Consider the following 14,760-nt stretch of genomic DNA (forward strand, 5'->3'; position numbering starts at 1 on the left):
ATCAGGAGCCATCCAAACTTTTTTGCTACTTAACCCTGAAGCATTCTTTCAAAATTAAGCAGTCATTATGTATATACTTTAATTTCTGAAAGTTGCTTCTGAAATGACTTTTAAGGTATGCTTAAAGAAAAAATACAGGACATTAATTACTGAAACCACATGTAGGGAAAATGCTTGTCTTTTCAGAGAAACCAAACATGCTTTTAAAAACCTGGGCCCGGAGCATGACGTAGTCTGTCCTGTTTCTTCCTTTGGTTTGGCTCTCAGGAAATCAGAGGGGGGTTTTATTGGCTGCGGTATCTTCCGTCAGTTCGGGAACTCTCGTCAGCCTCTGCGCGTTGCTTTGTCCTTTGGCTCAGAAAGCCAGATGCTGCGCATAGAGCAGTCCAACACGGGCTGTGGTGTATTTCAGGTATTTTGCTCCCTTTCTCTTCTCACCTTGTTTGCTTTAAAAATTTTACTTTAGTGGCTTTCAGTTTCTCTTTTATCTTTGTTTTTTGAGCTTTGTAGCCTTTTGGGAAAGTTGGCAAAACAAAATGTGGAGTTACTAAGTTTGTATGGAAATAAAATATAATTTAAAATGTTTTTTAGCATATTGAGGGTATTAGCAAACTTTGCCTTTGAGTCACAAGTTTCTATTTTAAATTATTTTCATTATTCAGTCAATAAGTAGTTACTGTGTGCTGTGTATGTGTCAAATATTATACTAGGTGCTGATATACTGTGAGTAACAAAATACTGGCGAGTAAACAAATGATGATAATAGAGTTTAATAAGGGTTGTAAAGGGAGGTTGGGGTGCCATGAAAGAACGGAGGGAGGGCTCTTAACTGGCTTGAGACAGTGAAGGCTTTCTTGAGTAAGTGAGGGGTCCTAGTTGAGAGCTGAGACATGGGCAAGAGTTAGTGGTAACAGCCAAGAGCTGCCATGAATTGTTTATCATCTTCGAAGTGCCTTTTAGATGCTTTACATATCTTTGTTGTTGTTGTACAGTTGCTAAGTCAGGTCCGACTCTTTGCAGCCTCACGGACTGCAGCACACCAGGCTTCCCTGTCCTTCACTGTCTCCTGGAGTTTGCTCAAACTCATGTCCATTGAGTCAGTGATGCCATCCAACCATCTCATTCTCTGTTGCCGCCTTCTCCTCCTGCCCTCAATCTTTCCCAGCAACAGGGTCTTTTCCAGTGAATTGGCTCTTTGCGTCAGGTAGCCAAAATATTAACTTCAGCTTCAGTAGTAGTCCTTCCAATTGAGGGTTGATTTTCTTGAGGATTGACTGGTTTGATCTTCTTGCTGTCCAGAGGACGCTCAAGAGTCTTCTCCAGCACCACAATTTGAAAGCATCAGTTCTTCAGCACTCATCCTTCTTTATTGTCCAACTTTCATATCTACATATGACTACTGGAAAAATCATAACTTTGACTATACAGACCTTTGTCAGCAGAGTGATGTCTTTGCTGTTTAATATGCTGTCTAGGTTTGTCATAGCTTTCCTTTCAAGGAGCAAGCGTCTTTTAATTTCATGGTTGCAGTTGCTGTCTGCAGTGATTTTGGAGCCCAAGAAAATAAAATACGCCACTGTTTCCTCTTTCACTCCCTCTTTTTGCCATAAAGTGATGGAACTAGATGCCATGATGTTATTTTTTTTGAACGTTGAATTTTAAGCCAGCGTTTTCACCTCTCCTCTTTCACCTTCACCAAGAGGCTCTTTAATTCCTCTTCGCTTTCTGCTGTTAGAGTGGTATCATCTGCCTATCTTAGGTTGTTGATATTTCTCCCGGCTGTCTTGATTGCAGCGTGTGCTTCATCCAGCCCGGCATTTCACATTGATGTACTCTGCATATAAGTTAAATAAGGGGGGTGACAATATACAGCCTTGACATACTCCTTTTTTGATATACTCCAATTTTGAACCAGTCTGTTGTCCCATGTTTGGTTCTCTTGCTTCTTGGTCTGCATATAGGTTTCTCAGGAGGCTAGTAAGGTGGTCTAGTATTCCCACCTCTTTAAGAATTTTCCAGTTTGTTGTGATCCAGACAGTCAAAGGCTTTTAGCTTAGTCAGTGAAGTGTAAGTAGATGTTTTTCTGGAATTCCCATGCTTTTTCTATGATCTAACGGATGTTGGCAATTTGATCTCTGGTTCCTCTGCCTTTTCTAAATCCAGCTTGTACATCTGGAAGTTCTCGGTTCACATACTGTTGAAGCCTAGCTTGAAGGATTTTGAGCATTACCTTGCTAGCATGTGAAAGAAGCACAGTTATGCAGTAGTTTGAGCATTCTCTGGCAGTGTCTTTCTTTGGGATTGAAATGAAAACCGACCTTTTCCAGTCCTGTGCCCTTTGTTGAGTTCTCCACATTTGCTGACGAATTGAGTGCAGCACTTTAACAGCATCATCTTTTAGTATGTTAAATAGTTGAGCTGGAATTCCATCACCTCCACTAGCTTTGTTTGTAGTAATGCTTCCTAAGGCCCACTTGACTTCACACTCCAGGATGTCTGGCTCTAGGTGAGTGACCACACCATCATGGTTATCCAGGTCATTAAGACCTTTTTTGTACAGTTCTGTGTATTCTTGCCACCTCTTCTTAATCTCTTCTGCTTCTGTTAGGTCCTTGCTGTTTCTGTTTTTTATTGTGCCCATCTTTGCATGAACTGTTCCTTTGGTATCTCCAATTTTCTTAAAGAGATTTTTAGTCTTTGCCATTCTATTGTTTTCCTCTGTTTTTGCATTGTTCACTTAAGAAGGCTTTCTTATCTCTTCTTGCTGTTCTCTGGAACTCTGCATTCAATTGGGTGTATCTTTCCCTTTCTTCTTTACATACCTGATCTTATTTCTCAGAGCCACTCTAGAAATTGGAAACTGAGCTAAGCAACTTGCCAAGATCTCTTAGGTAATAAGAGGTGAAACTGGGATTTGACTTAAGGCAGTTTTGTTCCAGAGTTTGTGGTCCTAACTACCTATCACTGGATAGGCAGGTAAAACTGGAAGTATTCTAGGTATTCTTTGTCTTTGGACATGTGGAAAGCAGCTTCCAGTATTATGCCCTTTAATAAGGTTTAGAACATTGATTTGGCCAGGTAGAACAAAATTTGCATCTGAGTGCTATCTGTGTTTGTTACTCTGAGCTTAGTCAGAACTGAGTATAAGATCCTGACCACATGCTCAAGGAGTTTGCAATGAGCCAGAGGAAGGGGGTCATGGTTTATGTTTCTTTGTGACTGTAACCGTGGTCTTCCTGTTGATCATCTTGACAGAGGTTATGGATTGGGTAGATAATTCGAGTTGAGTCTTAAAGGATGAATACAGTTTGGATATGCAGAAATGAAGAATGGGAATTCTAGGTAGAAAGACCCAGGGGAGCAAGAGCATGATGGTGGAAAAACTTAGGGAACTTTGGGAGGTGGCAATTTATTTTGTTTGAAAACCTAGCGTGATAAAAGTAAAGAGGTAGGTTGGAATTGGGTCCGAGAAACTCAATCCAAATAAACATGTTTTAAGCTATGTTTCTATCAAGAGAGCTTAAATGTGTGAAATGTTTTCTCTTTGTGTTTGAAAACAGATCACTTCGGTTTGTTTGATTAGGATTCCTATGATTCATTTATGTCTTGTTTAAGAGTTCCTATCTAATATAACAGATGGTGATACAAAACATATAAAAAATAAAAATTATTCCATTTCATCACTTAAAGATAACCACTGTTAAGATGATTTACCTTCTATGTCTTTATTTACAAAAAATAGGATTACATTGTACATACAGCTTTGAAATCTGTTTTTCTAATTTAACACTACAAAGTAGAGAATCTTCCACAGCAAGTATTTTTAGTGTCTAGATAGCATTTCTCTATAGATGTACTGTGACTGATCTGTTCAGTACTCTATTGATGGACATTTATGTGTGTTTTCAGGTATTAATTATATCTGTTACCACCCTTACACTTTATAAACTTAGTTTTAGTTTGTTTGCTTCTTAATTTCTTGAAGTGGAGTAGATTGATAGTTTAAAAGGTTTATAGTTCTTTAGGGCTTTTGATAACCTTATTGCCAGATATTCCTTCAGAGTGTACAATGTATGAGAGTTCCTTTTTTCCTTAGCTTCTCCAACACTGGTAATATCAATTTTTAAAGTATTTACTAAATAGAACATACTGAGGTAGAAAGAAATTATTCCCCCCCCCCAAACTATATGTTCTTTTATGTCTGTCTTTTTAACCTGTAGCGCACATCTTTCTATCATGCTCAGTTGCATCTGACTCTTTGTGACCCTTTTTTTTTTTTTTTTCTTTTTTTAAATTTTTATTAGTTGGAGGCTAATTACTTTACATCATTACAGTAGTTTTTGTTATACATTGATATGAATTAGCCCTGGATTTACATGTATTCCCCATCCCAGTCCCCCCTCCCACCTCCCTCTCCACCCGATCCCTCTGGGATGGTATTTTTCACAGAACTAGATCAAATAATTTCACAATTTGTATGGAAATACAAAAAACCTCGAATAGCCAAAGTAATCCTGAGAAAGAAGAATGGAACTGGAGGAATCAATCTGCCTGACTTCAGACTCTACTACAAAGCCACAGTCATCAAGACAGTATGGTACTGGCACAAAGACAGAAATATAGATCAATGGAACAGAATAGAAAGCCCAGAGATAAGTCCACGAACCTATGGTCACCTTATCTTCGACAAAGGAGGCAAGGATATACAATGGAAAAAAGACAACCTCTTTAACAAGTGGTGCTGGGAAAACTGGTCAACCACCTGTAAAAGAATGAAACTAGAACACTTTCTAACACCATACACAAAAATAAACTCAAAATGGATTAAAGATCTAAATGTAAGACCAGAAACTATAAGACTCCTAGAGGAGAACATAGGCAAAACACTCTCCGACATAAATCACAGCAGGATCCTCTATGACCCACATCCCAGAATTTCAGAAATAAAAGCAAAAATAAACAAATGGGACCTAATGAAACTTAAAAGCTTTTGTGACCCTTTTGACTGTAGCTCTTCTGTCCATGGGATTTTTCAGGCAGGAATACTGGAGTGGCTTGCCATTTCCTCCTCCAGGGGATCTTCCCAACCCAGGGATGGAACCTGAGTCTCCAGTGTCTCCTGAATTGCAGGCGAATTCTTTACCCATTGAGCCATTGGGGAAGCCCACATATCTGTCTGTATTTATTAGCTAAAAATGTTCCATTTTGTGGCTTTATCTTGGTTTATTTAGTCTCCTATGAATGATTTATTTTAGTTCCCAATAAATGGACATTAAGTTTGTTTCCAAATTTTTACTGTTATAGTAAACAAGACTACTTAAGGCTACTTGTCTTTGCACCATTGACCAATTATTTTTTGTAGTTTATCTTACTAAAAGTGTAGTTGCAAGGTCAAGAGCAATTATTTTTACATTAAATGGGTCAATAGCACTAATTTAAGTCAGTGAGACTACTATAGATTGTTCTATGTCTTGATCTTGCCAAAATGTCTTTAGAATCTAAAGGAAAGCCAAAGAGTTGTATTTATTTACATTTCACTTATCTTTTTTCTCAACAGGAAAATAGTTCTTCTAGCAGGATGGGCATTGTTCTTATTCCTTGCATACAAAGTTTCCAAAACAGACCGAGAATATCAAGAATACAATCCTTATGAAGTATTAAATTTAGATCCTGTAAGTAGTATTTTTATATAATGTACATTAGTTTAATGATCCCTTGAAAATACTGTAGGCCCACAGCCTAAAAGAAATTGAATTGTGCCTAAAGAAATCAGACTCTGATCAGCTAAAAAAGATACCTAATCTATTATTATTCTAATGCATATATATATATATATATATATTTGTGTTTTTGAAGCTATAGATGTCGATTACCATCCTATTAAGAGTTGGTTTGTAACTGCTAAAATGTAAAAATATTTGGAGATGAGAAGTTGGTATATTTTTAAAAGACATTTCTAAGATTGGTTTAATGCTAAGTTAGAACCAGGAGGTTTATTTATGTTAGTTGGATAGGACCCTGTTTTAGTTGACACTAAGGCAGTATGTTAAGTCTTTATGTCTTATAAAGAACTGGTAGCTTTGTCATAGAAATTCAGATTAACCTGGAAAGTATCTGTTGGGTGACTTTCTCTTTTGTTTTTCTTTAACATTTTTTTAAAATTAATTTTTATTGGAATATAGTTGCTTTACAGTGTTGTGTATTAGGTGACTTTCTTAATTGAACTTGATTGATGGGTCTCAGTAGAAAACTAGTCTTTTAAGTTTATCTGTGGCGAGTTAGAACTGAAATGAATGCTAGAGATCATCTAGCATTTTCTTCTGATGGAGAAAATGAGGCCTGGAAAATCTGTGTCTTGCCTGGGGTCCCATAACTTCCTAGTGAACAAGTTGAACCTAGTACTCTTTCCATGTCTCCCCCATACTGCTCTCTCTCATTTCTTGTCTCTGCTCAGTAGATGGCTTGATCCAGAGATTCATACAATGCAGAGTAAGGAGTGTATTTATCTTCTGGTTTTCTGCGTTGTAGAAGAAAAGTTTGCATACCATCTGATTTTTCTTACTGTGATGATCATGGTCATCAAGAGAGATTAAGTTTTAAAGGTTTGGGAACAATTTAATGCCATAAAAAAATCAATGTGAGATGCGCGTTGAGGGTGGAGCCGCTGGGTAAAGGACCGGAAACTTAAGAGACAAAGTTCCGAGCCTCACCCCAGCCCCGCCGACTGGCCCAGCGGACCCACCGCAGACCTGCCGACGGCCCTCGGATCTGCTGTCCTTTCAAGTGCGCCATGTCTGGTTCATCCAGCGTCGCGGCTATGAAAAAAGTGGTTCAACAGCTCCGGCTGGAGGCCGGGCTCCATCGGGTGAAGGTTTCCCAGGCAGCTGCAGATTTGAAACAGTTCTGTCTGCAGAATGCTCGACATGACCCTCTGCTGACTGGAGTATCTTCAAGTACAAATCCCTTCAGGCCCCAGAAAGTCTGTTCCTTTTTATAGTAAGATGAATCTTGACAAGGTTTTCCAAACCACTTTTCATAAACCAGTGACTATTCAAAGGAAAGCTAAATTTGAAGCCTGTACAAAAGCCTCTCTGTAACGTGCCATACTACACAAACTTCTGCTTTTGTCAGTTCTTAATGTCTACCTCTATGAATATTCTTAATTTTGTGTTTCACAAGGGTAATTATTTTAGATACACTGATGGCAGCATACAATAAAATACTTAGTATAAAAAAAAATCAATGTGAAAAATTGATTAATAGAAATTGAATCTAATTAGGAAACAACTAAGGTAAACTTACTGTTACTTAATATTAAAATGTTGTCAAGCAGATGAAACCAGATGGTCTTCAGATTATTTTTTAGAAAAGAGGTTAACCTTTGATTTGAGCTTTTTCTCAACCAGAATTAATTAACTTGATCGTTCTTTGATATTTAAAATTCACTGTCATTTTATTTTATTTAAATTGCATTTATGTTATCAATCTCAAATCATCTATATGCATGGAATATAGTTAGATGCTCAGTAAAATAAAATATATTGGACAGCATAAATATTTTTACTTAAAAATATGTGGGTGGAATTTATAGGACAAGATACATAGAATGAAAACTTCATTTTCTGAAAATATTGAGTAGTTCAGTATTTTAAGTTCAGAATGGGATGGATTATGTTTTACAGTAGTCTGCTTATTTTTACTAAAAGAAAGCCTTTTCTTTTAGGGGGCAACTGTAGCAGAGATTAAGAAACAGTATCGTTTGCTGTCTCTTAAATATCATCCAGATAAAGGAGGTGATGAAGTTATGTTCATGAGAATAGCAAAAGCTTATGCAGCGTAAGTATTTTAGGACTCGTTATACATTGTTAAGGTTTCTATTGGAATAAAATAGTAATCAGTAAAATAATTGTCATATACTTTTTTTAAGTGTTGACCTCATATGTTGAGTCTTCTATGGAATTTCCTGATAATCCTGGAGTGGTAATTTAGCTAAACCTTAATGTTAAGTAACTTACAGTAGTGCTTTTGCCATGTGAGTTGATTAAGTAATAAGTGATATGTTAATTGAGCTATTTTCAAAGCATACTGATTAGAAGAGGATATACTAACACCTTGCTTTCATTTCTAGGCTTTTTATTAGGCTAGATCTAGTTCTTTTAAATGAGACAAGCATATAAGCATTATAGCTTGTTTCATTTAAACTATTTAAAGATGAGTTTAATTTTTGGAAAACAGGATAGAGGATATAAAATTTAGTTATTTCTTGAGTGTTAATATTGCAAGAGATAAAAAAGAGATAAAAAGATAGCTGGATTCTTCAGGAATCAAGATAGGTGTATCTCACACAACCCTGATGTTGAATTAAAGAGTAAAATACAGACAGATGTTATCTGTTTTTTGATGAAAACTCAGTGATGTACAATTTTGTAAACTAACTTAAAAAATATAAGTAATAGAATATGCAGATATAATAGCAGACTGTGAAAGTGGAATATGAGTGACAAAAGTTTGGGAAATACTGTCTTACGCATTTTTGTGCCTAATAGAAGTGTACTGACCATGTCTCCTTTCTGCATACACCCTCCTCCCCGGCCCCATCCTTTGGGGATTGCTTGTTTTCTGGGTGAATATGATTCTGTAACGAAGCAGCACTTGCAGCGGATTCTGAAGTGTGCTCTGCATTTTCTTTTCTACGCAGCAGATGTTCTCCAGATCGCTGTCTTTCAGTTGGTGTGTTCTTTCCCCCTTTTTTCAGTGTCTCCTTCACGCATTGACCCTTGTTGCACAAGTATTGAAGTGCCTTAGTTGCTGTCTTTAGGTTATTTAAGAACTGAAGATTTCCAGAGGAAGTCAGCCAAGATTAATGAGTAGTTTTACTTCTGGTGTCGTGTCTCTGCCCCCCCCCACCCCCGCCCTGCCTTAGTTTTCAGGTATTGTAGCATTTTCAAGATCATGATTTTGTTCTCAGGTTATTGGAAATCTGACTTTATTATGTATGGTCACTATTCTAAAAAATACTGAAGAATAACATATGGCCTTTGGTTTTAACTTGGTTACATGATCATGATGTAGAGTGTTTTGTATGTAAAAGGTCTAAAATAGTTGATGGTCTATCAGGCAGATGAAGAAGTAAAATGATTATGGGACCCAGAACTCTTGAGTTACTTTAACCTGTACAAATACAACTAGATTAGTTAAAAGGGTACATTTTACTGAATATGTATGTGATAGGTTTGAGTGATTGAATTGAAGCTGCTGTCTTACGTATAACTCTAGTAGCCTAAGATATGCATTTCAAGCGACTTGTGGAATGCAGTTATAGACTTTGATCTACAAAGTTTTCGAGAATTTGCCTTGGTTATTTAAGCTAGTTTCTCTTCCCTTATTTGCTCATGATAATAAATAAGTGGGTCATTCCTATTTCTTCAGACCAGATTATTACTTAAAGGAAACAAAGTGTGGTTATTTTTGAGGAGTTAGGCCAGCTTATGAATTCTCTGATTCATTTTTCTGGATGCAGTTGGGATTTTGCTTTTGGGTGTAGAACCTGTGTTTAAACTATTTTATAACACATGGGCAGCATGAATTAACATACTTAAAACTATTTTAACTTTTATAACCTATGTTTGCATGTATTTTTACAGATGAATACATAATTTAGTTGTGTATAGCCAACTCAGGTTGCTCATATATCATTTAGTGAAGGCATTTGAATTTATAATCTGAGGTCCCTGAAATGGTGTACAAAATTTATGTGTATTGGTAAATGTGCATTTTTTTCCCAGGACAAGAGGGGCATAGATTTCATTAGATTTAGATTCCTAATGGGGTTTCTGATATAACCTCCCACCCTCAAAGTAAAGGGATATAATCATGTTTAGGAAACTTCACACTCCTTGAATTAAAAAAAAATTACATTAGTACCAGTGGTGTTGTGTGAGCTTATTATATATAAATTATACTGAAATCACACAGCTTCTCAGTTCTTTAAGTCTTAGAAATGGTATTATACTGAAGCACTAATAAGTAGCAAAAAATCAGTTGCTTTCTTAAACTGACTTTTAAAAAAGTTGGTAATTCCTTTGACTATACAGAATGGTTACACGACAGTTGTACACAGATTGGTTTAATGAAGTTAATGAAGTTTTATGAGATGAAGTTTTAATCAGATGTGTGTGCAGGTTGAAAAATCAAATGCTTCTTTGATGTGAGCTGTGCTTTATTTTGCAAATCTGAGGGCATTGAATAGAGAACAGAACAGTTTATGTTGCTGCCAGCATTAGAAAGGCAGAAAGGGACAGAGATAATTATTTTGGGGAAAAGAATCTCATTAGGAGACAGAAAATTCAAAGAAACAATAGCTAAAGCTCTTGATGAGGTGGACAATTATACAGTGAAACCACAGCAAAAGTTGTTGAGAAATATCTCTCCCTTAGCAGAAAAGAATCTTAGCACCACTCCTTATTAACTTGCAGTCTAACAGTGCCTTTCCTTGGCTCTTGTATTTTACTGTAGCCTTAGGTCAAATAGTGTAAGTGAAGTTACAGTTGAATAAGGACTAAAGATGTCAAGGTGCTTTATTTTTGTAAGTGACCAGATTGATAAGTGTAAAAATATTTCAAATCATTGAAAAATTTTGCAATTTTATTAAGGTACTTTTGCATTCTTTCTCTCAACTTGGAGCTTTATCGAATAGAAAATATATTGTATCTTAGGTACATATGTTCTGGGAAATAAAAATATGGCTAAAATTCAGTTCAGTCACTCAGTTGTGTCTGACTCCCTGCAACCCCATGGACTGCAGCATGTCAGGTTCCCTGTCCATCACCAACTTCCAGAACCTACGCAAACTCATGACCATCATGTTGGTGATGCCATCCAACCATCTAATCTTCTGTCGTCCTCTTCTCTTCCTGCCTTCAGTCTGTCCCAGCATCAGGGTCTTTTCCAGTGAGTCGGTTCTTCGCTTCAGGTGGCCAAAGTATTGGAGTTTCAGCTTCAGTCCTTCCAATGAGTATTCAGGACTGATTTCCTTTAGGATTGACCGGCTGCATCTCCTTGCAGTCCGAGGGACTCTGAAGAGTCTTCTCCAACACCACAGTTTAAAAGCATCAATTCTTCGGTGCTCAGCTTACTTTATAGTCCACCTCTCACATCTGTACATGACTACTGGAAAAATCATAGCTTTGACTAGACATACCTTTGTTGGTAAAGTAATGTCACTGCTTTTTAATATGCTGTCTAGGTTTGTCATAGCTTTTCTTCCAAGGAGCAAGCGTCTTTTAATTTCATGGCTGCAGTCACCATCTGCAGTGATTTGGAGCCCCCCAAAATAAAGTCTGCCACTGTTTCCATTGTTTCCCGATCTATTTGCCATGAAGTGATGGGACCAGATGCCGTGATCTTTGTTTTCTGAATGTTGAGTTTTAAGCCAACTTTTCACTCTCCTCTTTCACTTTCATCAAGAGGCCCTTTAATTCCTCTTTGCTTTCTGCCATAAGGATTGTGTCATCTGCGTATCTGAGGTTATTGATATTTCTCCCAGCAGTCTTGATTCCAGCTTGTGCTTCATCCAGCCTGGCATTTTGCATGATGTACTCTGCATATAAGTTAAATAAGCAGGGTGACAATATACAGCCTTTACATACTCCTTTCCCAATTTGGAACCAGTCTCTTATTCCATGTCCAGTTCTAACCATTGCTTCTTGTCTTGCATACAGATTTCTCAGGAGACAGGTCGGGTGGTCTGGTATTCCCATCTCTTTCAGAATTTTCCACAGTTTTTTGTGCTCCACACAGTCAAAAGCTTTGGCATACTCAATAAAACAGAAGTAGATATTTTTCTGGAACTTTCTTGATTTTTTTGATGATCCAGTGAATGTTGTCAATTTTATCTCTGGTTCCTCTGCCTTTTCTAAATACAGCTTGAACATCTGAAAGTTCTTGGTTCACGTACTGTTGAAGCCTGGCTTGGAGAATTTTGAACGTTACTTTGCTAGCATTTGAGATGAGTGCAATTGTGCAGTAATTTGAGCATTCTTTGGGATTGCCTTTCTTTGGGATTAGAATGAAAACTGACCTTTTCCAGTCCTGTGGCCACTGCTGAGTTTTCCAAATTAGCTGGCCTACTGAGTGTAGCACTTTAATGGCATCTTTTAGGATTTGAAATAGCTCAACTGGAATTTCATCAACTCCACTAGCTTTGTTCATAGTGATGCTTCCTAAGGCCCCCTTGACCTCGAATTCCAGGATGTCTTGACTCTAGGTGAGTGATCACACCATTGTGGTTATCTGTGTTGTGAAGATATTTTCTGTATAGTTCTTCTGTGTACTCTTGCCACTTCTTAATATCTTCTCCTTCTGTTAGGTCCATGCCATTTCTGTCCTTTATTGTGTCCATCTTTGCATGAAATGTTCCCTTGATATCTCTAATTTTCTTCAAGAGATCTCTAGTTTTTCCCATTATATTATTTTCTTCTGTTTCTTTGCATTGATCGCTGTGGAAGGCTTTCCTATCTCTCCTTGCTATTCTTTGAAATTCTGCATTCAAATGGGTATATCTTTCCTTTTCTCCTTTGCCTTTAGCTTCTCTTCTTTTTTTCAGCTATTTGCAAGACCTCCTCAGACAGCCCTTTTGCCTTTTTGCATTTCTTTTTCTTGGGGATGGTCTTGATCACTGCCTTCTGGACAATGTCATGCCTCTGTCCATAGTTCTTCAGGCACTCTATCAGATCTAATCCCTTGCGTCTTATTTGTCATTTCCACTGTATAATCGTAAGTGATTTGATTTAGGTCATACCTGAATGGTCTAGTGGTTTTCCCTACATTCTTCAATTTAAGTCTGAATTTTGCAATAAGGAGTTCATGATATGAGCCACAGTCAGCTCACTGTATAGAGCTTCTTCATCTTTGGCTAAAGTTAGGTTTGAACATAATCTTTTGCCAGTAGATCTGCAAGAATGTCTTCCTTATTATGTTATTGGTCATTTTTGTATGTTTGTGACTGCCTTGTCTCCTTAACAACATTGTAAAGTTTCTGAAGGAAAGAGTTCTCTTAACGTTTTTTTTTTTAAACGTCTAGCCAGGACCTGGAATAAAGCTACTCTTACCCTGTGCCTTGAGCCATTGCCCAGGCCATGGGTTATATTTATGTTTACGTATTAAAAAAAAGAGTCACTATCTCTCATATTGCCTGAGTTAGGAAGCTGTTGCTTTAGCAGGTGTTTGCCTAGTCTTCCTGGAAGTTGGCTTAGGAGAAAATTGTGATCTCAGTACAGTGCAAATGACCTTTACCGCAGCAGTGGAATTTTATAGGTGTTATTTATTTTTTTCTTTGAGACTGTGGTGCAAGGTTTGGAGGGATTATTATTAATCGAGTATTAAGTTAACATTTAAAATATAGGTATATATCATTATTAAAATAAAAGGATGCTCATTGAAAAAACTTTGGGAAATAAATGAGTGTATAAGATTTTTAAAAGTCACCTCTAATTCCCCCTGCCTCCTTAGAAAATGTAATAGCCTTTAAAGTTTGATTTTCTGTCTTGAACTGGCTAAACTTGAGAATTCTTGGGCCAACTAAGAATTTGTATCTGGGCTTATTAATTATTAATTAACAATTAACAATTAATTAATTGTTTGTTAATGCTTTATTGACTATGCCAAAGCGTTCGACTGTGTGGGTCACAACAAACTGGAAAATTCTGAAGGAGATGGGAATACCAGACCACCTGACCTGCCTCTTGAGAAACCTGTATGCAGGTCAGGAAGCAACAGTTAAAACTGGACATGGAGCAACAGATTGGTTCCAAATTGGGAAAGGAGTATGTCAAGGCTGTATGTTGTCACCCTGCTTATTTAACTTATATGCAGAGTACATCATGAGGAACACTGGGCTGGATGAAGCACAAGCTGGAATCAAGATTGCCGGGAGAAATATCAATAACCTCAGATATGCAGATGACACCACCCTTATGGCAGAAAGTGAAGAGGAACTAAAAAGCCTCTTGAAAGTGAAAGAGGAGAGTGAAAAAGTTCTCTTAAAGCTCAACATTCAGAAAACTAAGATCATGGCATCTGGTCCTGTCACCTCATGGGAAATAGATGAGTGGAAACAGTGTCAGACTTTATTTTTTTGGGCTCCAAAATCACTGCAGATGGTGACTGCAGCCATGAAATTAAAAGACGCTTACTCCTTGGAAGGAAAGTTACGACCAACCTAGATAGCATATTAAAAAGCAGAGACATTACTTTGCCAACAAAGGTCCATCTAGTCAAGGCTATGGTTTTTCCAGTGGTCATGTATGGATGTGAGAATTGGACTGTGAAGAAAGCTGAGTGCTGAAAAATTGATGCTTTTGAACTGTGATGTTGGAGAAAACTCTTGAGAGTCCCTTGGACTGCAAGGAGATCCAGCCAGTCCATCCTGAAGGTGATCAGTCCTGGGTGTTCTTTGGAAGGACTGAGGCTGAAGCTGAAACTCCAATATTTGGCCACCTCATGTGAAGAGTTGACCCATTGGAAAAGACCCTGATGCTGGGAGGGATTGGGGGCAGGAGGAGAAGGGGACAACAGAGGATGAGATGGCTGGATGGCATCACTGACTCGATGGGCATGAGTTTGAGTAAACTCCAGGAGTTTGTGATGGACAGGGAGGCCTGGCATGCTGCGATTCATGGAGTCGAAAAGAGTCAGACACGACTGACTGACTGAACTGAACTGACTGTTAATGCTGAATTCCTTCCTTACCTGTCCCTATTT

The 14,760-nt window shown here is 37.6% G+C and overlaps 1 protein-coding gene and 1 pseudogene across 2 annotated transcripts in view; both read left to right on the forward strand.

The window, feature by feature from the left end:
* The window catches only part of SEC63 (SEC63 homolog, protein translocation regulator), a 70,873-nt gene that overhangs the window by 25,317 nt on the left and 30,796 nt on the right, over positions 1-14,760 (forward strand). For both annotated transcript variants that reach the window (XM_070450010.1, XM_020892365.2), the window contains exons 3-4: positions 5,558-5,672; positions 7,724-7,836. In XM_070450010.1, the coding sequence (XP_070306111.1) occupies positions 5,558-5,672; positions 7,724-7,836 (228 nt within the window). The remainder of the gene's footprint in view (positions 1-5,557; positions 5,673-7,723; positions 7,837-14,760) is intronic.
* On the forward strand, positions 6,762-7,200 carry LOC110136565 (guanine nucleotide-binding protein G(I)/G(S)/G(O) subunit gamma-5 pseudogene; annotated as a pseudogene).

Source organism: Odocoileus virginianus, chromosome 19 (assembly GCF_023699985.2).
Source record: "Odocoileus virginianus isolate 20LAN1187 ecotype Illinois chromosome 19, Ovbor_1.2, whole genome shotgun sequence".
NCBI classification, from domain to species: domain Eukaryota; kingdom Metazoa; phylum Chordata; class Mammalia; order Artiodactyla; family Cervidae; genus Odocoileus; species Odocoileus virginianus.